This window comes from Trachypithecus francoisi, unplaced genomic scaffold (assembly GCF_009764315.1).
Source record: "Trachypithecus francoisi isolate TF-2019V2 unplaced genomic scaffold, Tfra_2.0 Lachesis_group4, whole genome shotgun sequence".
NCBI lineage: Eukaryota > Metazoa > Chordata > Mammalia > Primates > Cercopithecidae > Trachypithecus > Trachypithecus francoisi.
In genome coordinates this window covers 9748827-9760835 of record NW_022681469.1, presented here as the reverse complement: position 1 = coordinate 9760835, position 12009 = coordinate 9748827, and the positions used below count along the sequence as shown (strand labels likewise).

Here is a 12009-nt window from a genome sequence, read left to right as displayed (position 1 = left end):
TGAAACCGTTCCACCTCAGATCACCAGGCATTAGATTCTCATAAGGAGCGCACAACCTAGATCCCTCTCATGCGCAGTTCACAATAGGGTTCATTCTATGAGAATTTAATGCAGCCACTGATCTGACAGGAGGCAGAGCTCACTTGCTGTGTGGTCTGGTTCCTAACAGGCCATGGACCAGTATTGATCCACAACCCAGGGGTTGGGGCCCCCTGCTATAAGGTATAGGATTGTCTTGTTACAGAAACTGAACATGGAGGGAATCCTTGTAGGGCTGGCACCGTGCGAGGTGGGCAGTAGCTTCGTCAGGAAAACCTTTGGAGTTTCTGAGTTTCTTCTGCAGTCTTTTCTTACCCTCAAGCCTTTGCCTTATAGATAGCCCCTCTGTCCTGTCCTTAGTTACTCTTACTTCCCAATTGTTGAGCATTCTAATGTGACCAGCCTTGGGCCTTGCATTGTGGGGAAAAGTGAAGCACAGAATATGGTCCTACTTCTCCAATAAAGTTAAGTTTTCCTTGAGGCTGGGAAATAATTGTATCAAGCAATTGGACTCCTGCTGACACTTGTTGAATACTTGTGTGCTAGGCACTATTTATTTCCATGAAAACAAGTCCTCATAGTTTTGGGTGGTGAGTATGATTTTACCTAATTTTCCATATGAGATGTGGGAGGAGGCCTGAGAAGTGAAGTAAGATGGCAGAGGTGATGGAAACCCAGACCATCTTGCTTCAGAGCTGCACACTTGGCTGTGGGGTGGTATTGCTTCTGTAGTTAAGAACTCAGTGTCACTCAGGGGTTAAGAACCCCTGAAGTGTGGGCTCTCAGCTGGCAGCAGCAGCATCCCCTAGGAGCGTGAAATGGTGCAGACTCAGGCTCCACCTAGGCCCCCAAATCAGAATCTGCGTCTCAACAAGCTCTCCAGGTGGTTCTGTGCATGCAGAGGCACTGTCTTATGGGATAGGAAAGACTCGCCTCTTCTTGCCTGTTTCCGCCTTCCTTCATTGAAAGCCTGTTCTGCCAGGTGCTGAGAAGAAAACAGGAAATGGACTGTCAGAGGACAGGGGTGATGAAGTTAGGAAGATTGAAGTCAACAGGGAAGAATTAAATGCCAAATGTTAGTGACTCATCTATCCTGCCTTTTCTACCCTTCTTGTTCCCAAAGTTAACGTCCTAGTCATCATTCACCTGAGCTTTTCAGTAACCAGTAGGTCTTCTGCTCTTAGTCACATCCGTTTTGATTCCAGAGTTAGTGTCCTTGTACATGACTGGATGTAGACTTTCCTCAAAACCTTGCAATGGCTTTCAGCAGCTACTGATAATGAGCAGTCTTTTTAGTATAGAACTCAAGACTCTGACAACGTGCGTCACCCTGCATTTTTTTCTTTTCACTCTATGATGCTGCCACATTGGGCTTCCTGTCATTCATTCATTCATTCATTTTTTTTTTTTTTTTTTTTTGAGACGGAGTCTCGCTCTGTCGCCCGGGCTGGAGTGCAGTGGCCGGATCTCAGCTCACTGCAAGCTCCGCCTCCCGGGTTTACGCCATTCTCCCGCCTCAGCCTCCGGAGTAGCTGGGACTACAGGCGCCCGCCACCACGCCCGGCTAGTTTTTTTGTATTTTTAGTAGAGACGGGGTTTCACCGTGTTAGCCAGGATGGTCTCGATCTCCTGACCTCGTGATCCGCCCGTCTCGGCCTCCCAAAGTGCTGGGATTACAGGCTTGAGCCACCGCGCCGGCCCATTCATTCATTTTTTAAAAAATTTTTTGGCCGGGCGCGGTGGCTCAAGCCTGTAATCCCAGCACTTTGGGAGGCCGAGACGGGCGGATCACGAGGTCAGGAGATCGAGACCATCCTGGCTAACACAGTGAAACCCCGTCTCTACTAAAATAATACAAAAATCTAGCCGGGCGAGGTGGCGGGCGCCTGTAGTCCCAGCTACTCGGGAGGCTGAGGCAGGAGAATGGCGTAAACCCGGGAGGCGCAGCTTGCAGTGAGCTGAGATCCGGCCACTGCACTCCAGCCCGGGAGAGCGAGACTCCGTCTCAAAAAAAAAAAAAAAAAAAAAAAAATTTTTTGAGACAGGGCCTCTGTTGCCCAGGCTGAGTGTGCCATCACAGCTCACTGCAGCCTTGACCTCTTGGGCTCAATAGATCCTTCCATCACAGCCTCCTGAGTAGTGGGGACTACAGGTGTGCACCAACCACACCCAGCTGATTTTTGTACCTTTTGTAGAGACAGGGTCCCACTATGTTGCCCAGGCTGGTATCGAACTCCTAGGCTCAAGCAATCCTCCTGCCTCAGCCTCCCAAAGTGCTAGGATTACAGCTGTGAACCACCACGTCTGGCCTCCTGTCTTACTGAATAAGCTGTGCTCTTTCCCTCTCTCTGCAATGTCCTTCTCTGAACCGAACACTATTTTTCATTGTTTTGGTTTATAAGCCCCTTCTGTGAAAGCTTCCCTCATCCATTTCTTTCATTGACCAAATACATATTGAGCCCTTGTTATCTAGGCACTGTTTTAAATACACATCAATGAACAAAATGAAGATCTTTGCCCTTATTGAGTTTATATTCTTTCAAAATCAGTTTTCTTCCTTTACTGCACCTTTGCACAGCCCTTTCCTAGGTGAGGACAGTATTCCGTTCTGCCTTGGAGTTTTGTTCACTCACAAATATCTGAGTATCCTCCCTGTGCAGAATTCTACAGAGGGGTACAAGGATAAATCTTGCTCTCGGACTTACAGGCTGCTAAGGGGATATAAGAGAATAGTAATGTCTTCAGATAAGTGAGGGTAAAAGGCTGTAAGCATTCAGAGAACAATCATTTTAGATATGAGACACTGGTAGACTTTGCCATAGGTGGTATCTGAACTGGCCTTTTAAGGATGGCAGGAAGGACATTCTAAATGGAGGTGACATGACCAAGTGAGGAGACATTATGGGGCATGTACAGAAGAGGAGTTCATCCAATTTGGGGAGGGTGGAGTGTGAGAAGGAGAGTAGTGGGTGTTAGAGTTGGGTCAGGCTTCAAGGAATCTGGATTTTATTCAGTTGCTAATGGGGAGCTGAAGCATTTTGAGCAAAAGAGTGACCCGATTCTAGCTGTGATTTGGGAATACTAATAAGAATTAGCCAGGTGGCTCATGCCTGTAATCCCAGCACTTTGGGAGGCTGAGACGGGTGGATGATCAAGGTCAGGAGGTCGAGACCACCCTGGCTAACATGGTGAAACCCCGTCTCTACTAAAAATACAAAAATTAGCCGGGCACGGTGGCGGGCGCCTGTAGTCCCAGCTACACAGGAGGCTGAGGCAGGAGAATGGCGTGAACCCGGGAGGCAGAGCTTGCAGTGAGTGGAGATCGCACCACTGCATTCCAGCCTGGGGGACAGAGCGAGACTCCGTCTCAAAAAAAAAGAACTATATTGTGCTTTTTGGGGGTTGGGGTGGGGTGTGGGATATGCTAGGTTTCGAGTGAGACCAAGGAAGAGTCAGTGAGGGCTTACCTGATCGGGTGCAGCTGCAGTGGGAAGGGAGCAATAGGTAAGACCAAGACACAGTCACAGGATGTGATGCTGTGGGGAAGAAGGGACCATGTCTTTTTTTTTTTTTTTTTTTTTTTGAGACGGAGTCCTGTTCTGTTGCCCAGGCTGGAGTGCAGTGGCGCGATCTCAGCTCACTGCAAGGTCCACCTCCTGGGTTCAGGCCATTCTCCTGCCTCAGTCTCCCAAGTAGCTGGGACTACAGGTGCCTGCCACCATGCCCGGCTAATTTTTTGTATTTTTAGTAAAGATGGGGTTTCACTGTGCTAGCCAGGATGGTCTCCATCTCCTGACCTCATGATCCGCCCACCTCGGCCTCCCAAAGTGCTGGGATTACAGGCAGGCGTGAGCCACCTCGCCCGGCCTCAGGAGGGACCATGTCTTAATCCTGTCAGCCTCCACAGCTCTCAGCACAGTTACTTGGCACATAGGTGTTCAGCAAATGTTTGCTGAATGAGAAAGTATAATGGATGTTCACAGAATAGGGAGCTTGGTGTCTGAAATAGGAAAGCCTTCTATGGAAGAAGGGAGAGTTGGTTGTACTTCTGGTCTCCCTCTACTAATGCTTCCGTTCCTAACATCTTTATAATTCTGTGTGGGTCCACCTCCTAATCTGAATTACATTCCTGGTTTGGACGATGAGGGAGCCACAGGAATTCTGTCTCTGACCTGCTCCTATCTCTTGGCTGAGGATGTTCTGGTGGGGACAGTGGCACTTGAGTGTGCTGACCTCTTGAGTGACCCTAGGTGCTACTTTGGTGGCCCTCAAACTGTGACAACCCCACCTTCTGGAGGTGGAGTCACCCTTGTTACTCCACGGACTGGATGTTGTCAGTCCACCCAGAGATAATCAGGTCCTGAAAATCTGATCACCAAAAAAGCAAACTCACAAGAGACAGATTAAAGATGAATGTAGGCTGAGCGTGGTGGCTCATGCCTGTAATCCCAGCACTTTTGGAGGCCGAGGTGGGTGGATTGCCTGAGGTCAGGAGTTTGAGACCAGCCTGGCCAACAAGGTGAAACCCCGTCTCTACTAAAAATACCAAAAATTAGCCTGCCATGGTGGTGGGCACCTGTAATCCCAGCTACTCAGGAGCCTGAGGCAGAAGAATCACTTGAACCCGGGAGGTGGAGGTTGTAGTGAACCGAGATCGTATCATTGCACTCCAGCTTGGGCAACGAGCGAAACTCCGTCTTAAAACAAACAAACAAAAAAACCATGTAATTTTAATTTATATCAGAGCTGACTTGACACGCTGGCTGGTCTGCTCAGAAACCACATTATGGTGCAAAGTGTTCATTTATTAAATATATTTATAGAATCTGAGCATGGGAATGGGAGGTAGCTGCGGGACCCTGATAAACAGTGCCAAGGTTTTCGAACTGTGGTCACCAGACCAATAGAACCAGCATTTCTTGGGAACTAGTTAGAATTGCAAATTCGCCTCACTTTCATCCCTTCCTGCTTCAGACCTAGAAATGCTGAGGTTTGTGCCTAGCATTCTGTGTTTTTAACAAGGACCCTCAGTGAACATGATGCACGCTCAAGTTTGAGTACCTCTGACTTAAACTTTTTTTTCTAAAAAAACAAAGACTAGCTGTCAAACATTATAGCACTCTTTCCTCAACAGAGCTCATTAAATTCTAGCATTTTTGTCTCCAGCCCATTTTCCTGACCCTTTTTTTCTTTTTTTTTTCTTTTTGATACAGGGTTTTGCTCTTGTTGCTCAGGCTGGAGTGCAATGGCACCATCTCGGCTCACTGCAACCTCTGCCTCCCCGGGTTCAAGCGATGATCCTGCCTCAGCTTCCAGAGTAGCTCACCACCACACCCAGTTAATTTTTTGTATTTTTGGTAGAGATGGGGTTTCATCATGTTGGCCAGGCTGGTCTCAAACTCCTGACCTCAGGTGATCCATCGCCTCAGCCTCCCAGACTGCTGGGATTACAGGTGTGAGCCACGGCTCCTGGCCCATTTTCCTGACCCTTTCTGTTTGCATTGGGCCTTAACTGTTACTCTATAACGTCACCACTTACCGGTATTTTATAATCCTTAATAGATTGTACTGATCTCTGATAAGATCCTAGGGATGCTCTTAATGTCTTTAGTGGATATTTGCAGTTTGTGTCTTAGGTTGGGATAGTTCAACAAGCATTTCCAAAATGAATAATGCCAAATATTGATTTGACTTGTTACCTTAAAGTAACACGTCCTAACCTTTCCGCAAACTCTAGGGGTGCACCTTACTTAGGGTATCAGATTGTGTTTTTTTCTGATAGTTGACCACGCTTTTGCTTGGCTCAAATATTGGTGAAAATAATTCCTCACCCCCGCAAAAAAAAGAAAAAACTAAAACTAAAACCAAAACCAAAAAACCCCAAACAAAACCAAACACAGAAAGAAACAAAACTGCAGATTTCTAGCGGGAAGAGTTTGCCAGCTTGTTGGACAAATACTGTGAGATGAATGGGAAATGCAGAAAAGACAGAAAACAAAGCTTCAACTGCATACAGCACATTTAGTTCAATGTGCCTCAGCACAGGCCGAGGAAAATGGGTCCTGCGGTTTATTCAAGATGCCTCAGGGCCTAAATGAAGGATGGACTGATTCACACTTGCTGTGATCCGCAGCCTGGACCAAAGCTACAGAAGGGTCCTAGTGGGTGGCTGAGGACTTTCCCCGAGTGGGCCCCAGGAGGAGGAAGGGACCCCAGCGTCCCCAGGAGTGGAGGGCAGGCTTAGGAGAAAAAAAAAAAAATCCTACAGTCTTCACCTTTGTGCTGTAAAACAGAAAATAGTTTAAAAACGTTCATGTAAGTTTCCCTGGCTTCTCCCTGGGTACACACATACCCTTTTTACTTTCCCCAACTCAGTTCTGTGGTGCGTGGGAGGCGCTGCAACACTCTCCGTCCGGACTGAAGCCGCGGCGAGGGACGCCCCGGTTCCCCACGCAGCTTTCCCTCGCGAGGTTTCGCACTTTCCAGCGCGGCTCCTTCCCCCAGCCCTCCCGGCTCCCGCGTGGGACGCAGAGAGGAGTTGGGTGCCGCGCTGGCCCGCGAGTGGCTTATGCCTGACGGAGCCCAGATGGAGACCGTGGCACGCCCGCCCCGGCGTCGACTCCCGCGCCCCGGGTGTGGGTGGGCGGCCGCGCCTGGGTCCCCGACGCCGCGGGCGCTGAAGGCCTCGGGTGGGCGCGGCGCGGCGCGGCGGCCGCAGGCGTGCGGTCCTACGGGCTGCAGGGGGCGCTGTGCGCGCCCTCAGGCTCGGCCGCCGAGCGCAGCTCTTTTTAAAAGGGCCAGCTGGGCACGTGGCTCGGGACGCAGTTCGCGGCCGCCCGGCAGTAGCTCCCAGGCTAGGCGGGTCCCGCTCCGCCTCCGCTGTCGCCGCCGCGCCGCCCCGGGCCCGAGAGGCCGGGTCCAGGGACTGCAACCCAGCGAGGGACGCGGGTAGCCATGGCCGAAGCGGCGCCTGCCCGGGTAAGCGCCCTGGGCCCCGCAGACGCCGGGAAGGCCCAGGCCGCCGCTGCGTGAGCCCGCGCGAGGGACTCTGGCCGCGCGGGGCCGCCCGGCGAGAGGGCCCTGCGCGCAGCCTCCGCGCTCGCCGCCCCCGGCCCATCGCCCGGCGTTGGGCATCGTCGAAGGCGTTGACCGGGCGGCCCAAACTCCAGGCCCGGCGGGCGGGGCCCCGACGTCAGCGACGGACGATCTGGCCCTTCTGCGGCCTCTGCCAGCCCGGGCCCTGAGAGTCACGCTCCGCGACTAGGAGGCCGCACCTTGGAAGCATTGTTCCATTTGAGGCCCCGCAGCGCCCCCCACAGCAGGCTGGGCGGGCAGGGGCAGCAGGCCCCACGGGACAGTCGCGGAGGCTGAGATGGGAAGGGACTGGCCCAGGGTCACGCATCTGTTAGAGGCGGGAGCCTCACGCTGGGGCAGGGACTTTGGATTAGACACTTTAAAACGCCTCATATTCTACTTTTGCCAAAGAGAAAGATTTAAGTGTCGTTTACAAGAGAGATTGTAGATTAAAAAAAAAAATCCATGTAGCAGATTTTATTTAAATTTTTTTTTAGAGGGCGTCTCGCTCTGTTGTGCATGCTGGAGTGCAGCGGCACGATCTCGGCTCACTGCAAGCTCCGCCTCCCAGGTTCAAGGGATTCTCCTTGAACTGGGACTCTCCCTGTAGCTGGGACTACAGGCGCCTGCTACCACGCCTGGCTACTTTTTCTATTTTTGGTAGAGACGGGGTTTCACTATGTCGGCCAGGCTGGTCTTGAACCCCAGACCTTGTGATCTGCCCGCCCCGGCCTCCCAAAGTGCTGGCATTACAGTTAAGAGCCACTGCACCCGGCCATTTAAAATTTTTTTAATTAAAAAATGTTTATATATATATATATGTATTTTTTTTTTTTTTTTTTAGACAGAGTCTCTCAGCCAAGCTGGAGTGCAGTGGTGGGATCTCATCTCACTGCAACCTCTGCCTCTGCCTCCCGGGTTCAAGCGATTCTCCTACCTCAGCCTCCCAATCCCAAGTAGCTGGGATTACAGGCGCAGGTGCCTGTCTCGTTTATATCTGTCTATCTGTCTATCTATCTAGATACATATCTATATGAATAAGTTTGTTCATAAGAATAAACTATATTTATAAGTATTCCTATACAGAATTTTTCTCCTGGAGAAGGGAAGAATCACATCAGTTTTTTCTGCATCTTCATCTATATAAACTAGGCCAGTTTAACAGATTTTAGAATGTTGGTTTGATATTGTGCAGTTTGTCCAATTGGGAGATTATGATCCTTTGGCCATTTTTGACATACTGGAAAACGCTTGTAAAGAGCTCAGTAGATGATACCTACTGTTATTAATACACCTCAGTGAAGGTTTTGAAACCTTGATTTTTCTGGATGCTTTTATTAAAGTAGAACTTCCTCTCCCTCCTCTTAGTGAGTGTGGTGAGCTTCTTTTTGGGTTCCCTGAGTGCAAGGGAGAGAAAAAACATTGGGGATTCTGCAGGTTTACAGTCCTGTTGCCTGGGAAGAGGGGGCCCTAGGAGGTGACATCATCCACTCCCCCTAGCCTGGAGCTCACAGCTTTACTACCTTTCAGTTCACTCCTGTCCACCTGTTCCTTTCCCAATGCCTTCTTGCAGCACTTGAGATCCCAAGAAACTTCCCAAAAGGGACAGATTTGCCCTGAACTTGTTAGCCCATCCTATCACACTGTTGTTATTTATAAGTATTCCTATACAGAATTTTTCTCCTGGAGAAGGAAGAACCCCATCAGTTTTTTTTTTCATCTTCATTGTTCGTTTACTATGATAGGTGTTCAGTAATTGTTGTTGAATGAATGAAGCAATTATAGATTTTTAGTGCTAAGAAGGAGGGAACAGTGAAAGTCTCTAGGATGCGTTGTCTAAGCAAGACTCTTAAAGACCAGAGGGACTCAGGCATACAGAGGATGCATATTGAGAGCTGACACGAAGGTGGAGGAGGGCCGGTTGGGTCCTCGGAATCCACAGGAGGCCGGCATGGCTGGAGCACGGCAGCAGCTGGATGGCTCAAGGTCAAGAGAGGTGGGCTGGGCCATGAAGAAGTCTAGATCTTATGCCAGGTACACTGGGAAGCTACTGAAGAGTTTTAAGCAGGGGACTGAAATGATCTATTTGTGTTTTTAAAAGATTACCAGGCCGGGAGCGGTGTCTCATGCCTGTAATCCCAGCCCTTTGGGAGGCTGAGAAAGGCGGATCACAAGGTCAGGAGTTTGAGACCAGCCTGGCCAATATGGTGAAAGCCCGTCTCTACTGAAAATATCAAAACCAGCCAGGTGTGGTGGCGGGTGTCTGTAGTCCCAGCTACTCAGGAGGCTGAGTCAGGAGAATCGCTTGAACTCGGGAGGTGGAGGTTGCAGTGAGCTGAGATTGCGTCACTGTACCCCAGCCTGGGCGACAGAGCAAGACTCTGTCTCAAAAAATAAAAAAAGATTACCAGTTACTCTGTGGAAAGTGTATTGTCGTGGAGAAGGCTGGAAGTGGGGGAGAAGGCTGGAAGTGGGGAAATCAGGTAGGCAGGACTGCAGTGGCTGAGGCCAAGCAAGGTGATGGGGACTTGGACTAGACACTGGCAGTGGAGAAGGAGAAACATGGATGCATTTGAGGTAATTTTGGGAGTTAGTACTCCGTGGTGATTTAACCATGAAGGATGAATGAAATTGAGGGGTGAGATGTCGATTTGTCTCTCCAACGAGGCTTTTAGCAGCACCAACCAGGACTGTGCCCATTGCACATGCACAATGACGGCTTGTGAATCAGATATCAGGGTAAGTTGAGGCACTTGAGAAGCTTTTTCCAAGGCACTGAAGGACAACGGAATAAAAGAGGTGGAGGTAAAAAAAAGGCCGTATGAACTATTTATACCATAGCCCTGAGCCAGAACCATCACCATCACCATAATCACCGTCATTGTCTCAGTCTGCTCAGGCTGCCTTACTTGGTTCCCGGCAGGGCTCTTTTCCTGGTTTGCAGACGGACTGACACCCTAGCCTCTCCATCTCCCGCAAGGCTGCCGCTAACTCAGGATCCCAGATGGGGCTTTACCATTGCAGGTGTCATTTCTGAGGTGTGTTTTTGAGATGGAAGGTTTGATTGTATAATTCTCATAATACCTCTCTTTTCTCTTCTTGTGAGCAGGTCCCCGAGACAGACAAGCACACAGGGGACCAGAGTCCTTCCACACCCTTGCCCCAGCCAGCTGCTGAGAAGAACTCGTACCTCTACTCCACGGAAATCACACTGTGGACGGTGGTGGCTGCCATTCAGGCCTTGGAAAAGAAGGTGGATTCCTGCCTGGCCCGCTTGCTGACTCTGGAGGGGCGCACAGGGACAGCCGAGAAGAAGCTGGCCGACTGCGAGAAGACAGCTGTGGAGTTCGGGAACCAGCTGGAGGGCAAGTGGGCCGTGCTGGGGACCCTGCTGCAGGAGTACGGGCTGCTGCAGAGGCGGCTGGAGAACGTGGAGAACCTGCTGCGCAACAGGAACTTCTGGATCCTGCGGCTGCCCCCGGGCAGCAAGGGGGAGGCCCCCCAGGTAGCGGTGGGACACCCTGCGGGTGGGAGAGCTCGAGGGGCCGAGCCTGTGAGCGTGTGGGTGAGTGAGTGCAATACTTGTGGTTCCAGGTGCCTGTGACGTTTGATGATGTGGCCGTGTATTTCTCTGAGCTGGAGTGGGGCAAGCTGGAGGACTGGCAGAAGGAGCTCTACAAGCACGTGATGAGGGGCAACTACGAGACCCTGGTCTCCCTGGGTAAGGCCATGGAGGGAGGATCTGGGCCTCTGTCCGCGGGTTGGCTGTGGACAGTCTGTTTCTTTGTTTCGGCTTTTGGTACTTTGGGCACCTCTGCATCTTTGTGGGCATCTCGGGTCCAGCTCTTCCCCATTTCTTGTTCTGTGCACAGATTATGCCATCTCCAAACCGGACATCCTCACCCGGATAGAGAGGGGAGAGGAACCTTGTCTTGATGGGTGGGGCCAGGAGAAGCAGAATGAAGTAGAGGTGGGGCATCCAAGGATGTTGGGCACTGGTAAGTAAAGGAGCGAGATGTGGTGGCATGGGGGGAGTGCCAGGGGCTAGCTGCACCATCGCCCACCCTCTTGGGCTTCCCAGACAATCAGGGAGGCCAGAAAGGGAGCATAGGCCATTAACCCAAAGTGGGACCACTCAGTACAAGATCACCCTGGGCAGGAGTGGGTGGCAGACTTAGAGCCATAGGGTTTCTGTATCTGTCCGATGTGGACCATCATACTCACCTTACATGGCTGTGATGACCGAGTGACAAATATTAAGCATGTACATGCTGATCACTTTGTAATAGTGGGGACTGGCCGGGCGCGGTGGCTCACGCCTGTAATCCCAGCACTTTGGGAGGCTGAGGCGGGTGGATCATGAGGTCAGGAGATTGAGACCATCCTGGTTAACATGGTGAAACCCCGTCTCTACTAAAAATACAAAAAATTAGCCGGGCGTGGTGGTGGGCACCTGTAGTCCCAGCTACTCGGGAGGCTGAGGCAGGAGAATGGCGTAAACCCAGGCGGCGGAGCTTGCAGTGAGCTGAGATAGCGCCACTGCACTCCAGCCTGGGCGACAGAGCGAGATTTTGTCTCAGAATATGTGTGTGTGTGTGTGTGTGTGTGTGTGTGTGTGTGTGTATATATATATAGTGGGGACTTAGTAATACCTCTACCAGCAGCACTGCTGCCTCCTGGAGTCTTCAGGCATGTCCATGTCCCTGCTATTGCTTGTGCCCCCGTCGCAGTCTCACAGCCCCAGCCTGTGGCAGGAAGGCCTGTCGTGTGCTGGCTTCCATTTGTGTACATGGCCCTCGGTAGGAGGGCCAGGCATGCCCTGTCCTTGTAGCTGGTATTCAGGACAGTGGTTCCAAAGGGGACTGCACATCACAATCCTCTGGGGGGCTTTTTTTT

General features: G+C 51.0%; 1 protein-coding gene across 2 annotated transcripts in view; it reads left to right on the top strand.

Moving 5' to 3' along the window:
- Positions 1 to 6722: 6722 nt before the first annotated feature.
- The window catches only part of LOC117073730 (protein ZNF783), a 28480-nt gene continuing 23193 nt past the window's right edge, over positions 6723 to 12009 (top strand). The window contains exons 1-4 of one of the 2 annotated variants that reach the window (XM_033195008.1): positions 6723 to 7017; positions 10223 to 10618; positions 10708 to 10834; positions 10986 to 11111. In XM_033195008.1, the coding sequence (XP_033050899.1) occupies positions 6994 to 7017; positions 10223 to 10618; positions 10708 to 10834; positions 10986 to 11111 (673 nt within the window). In that variant the 5' untranslated portion in view covers positions 6723 to 6993. The remainder of the gene's footprint in view (positions 7018 to 10222; positions 10619 to 10707; positions 10835 to 10985; positions 11112 to 12009) is intronic. The other variant, XM_033195009.1, reaches the window with a different exon arrangement.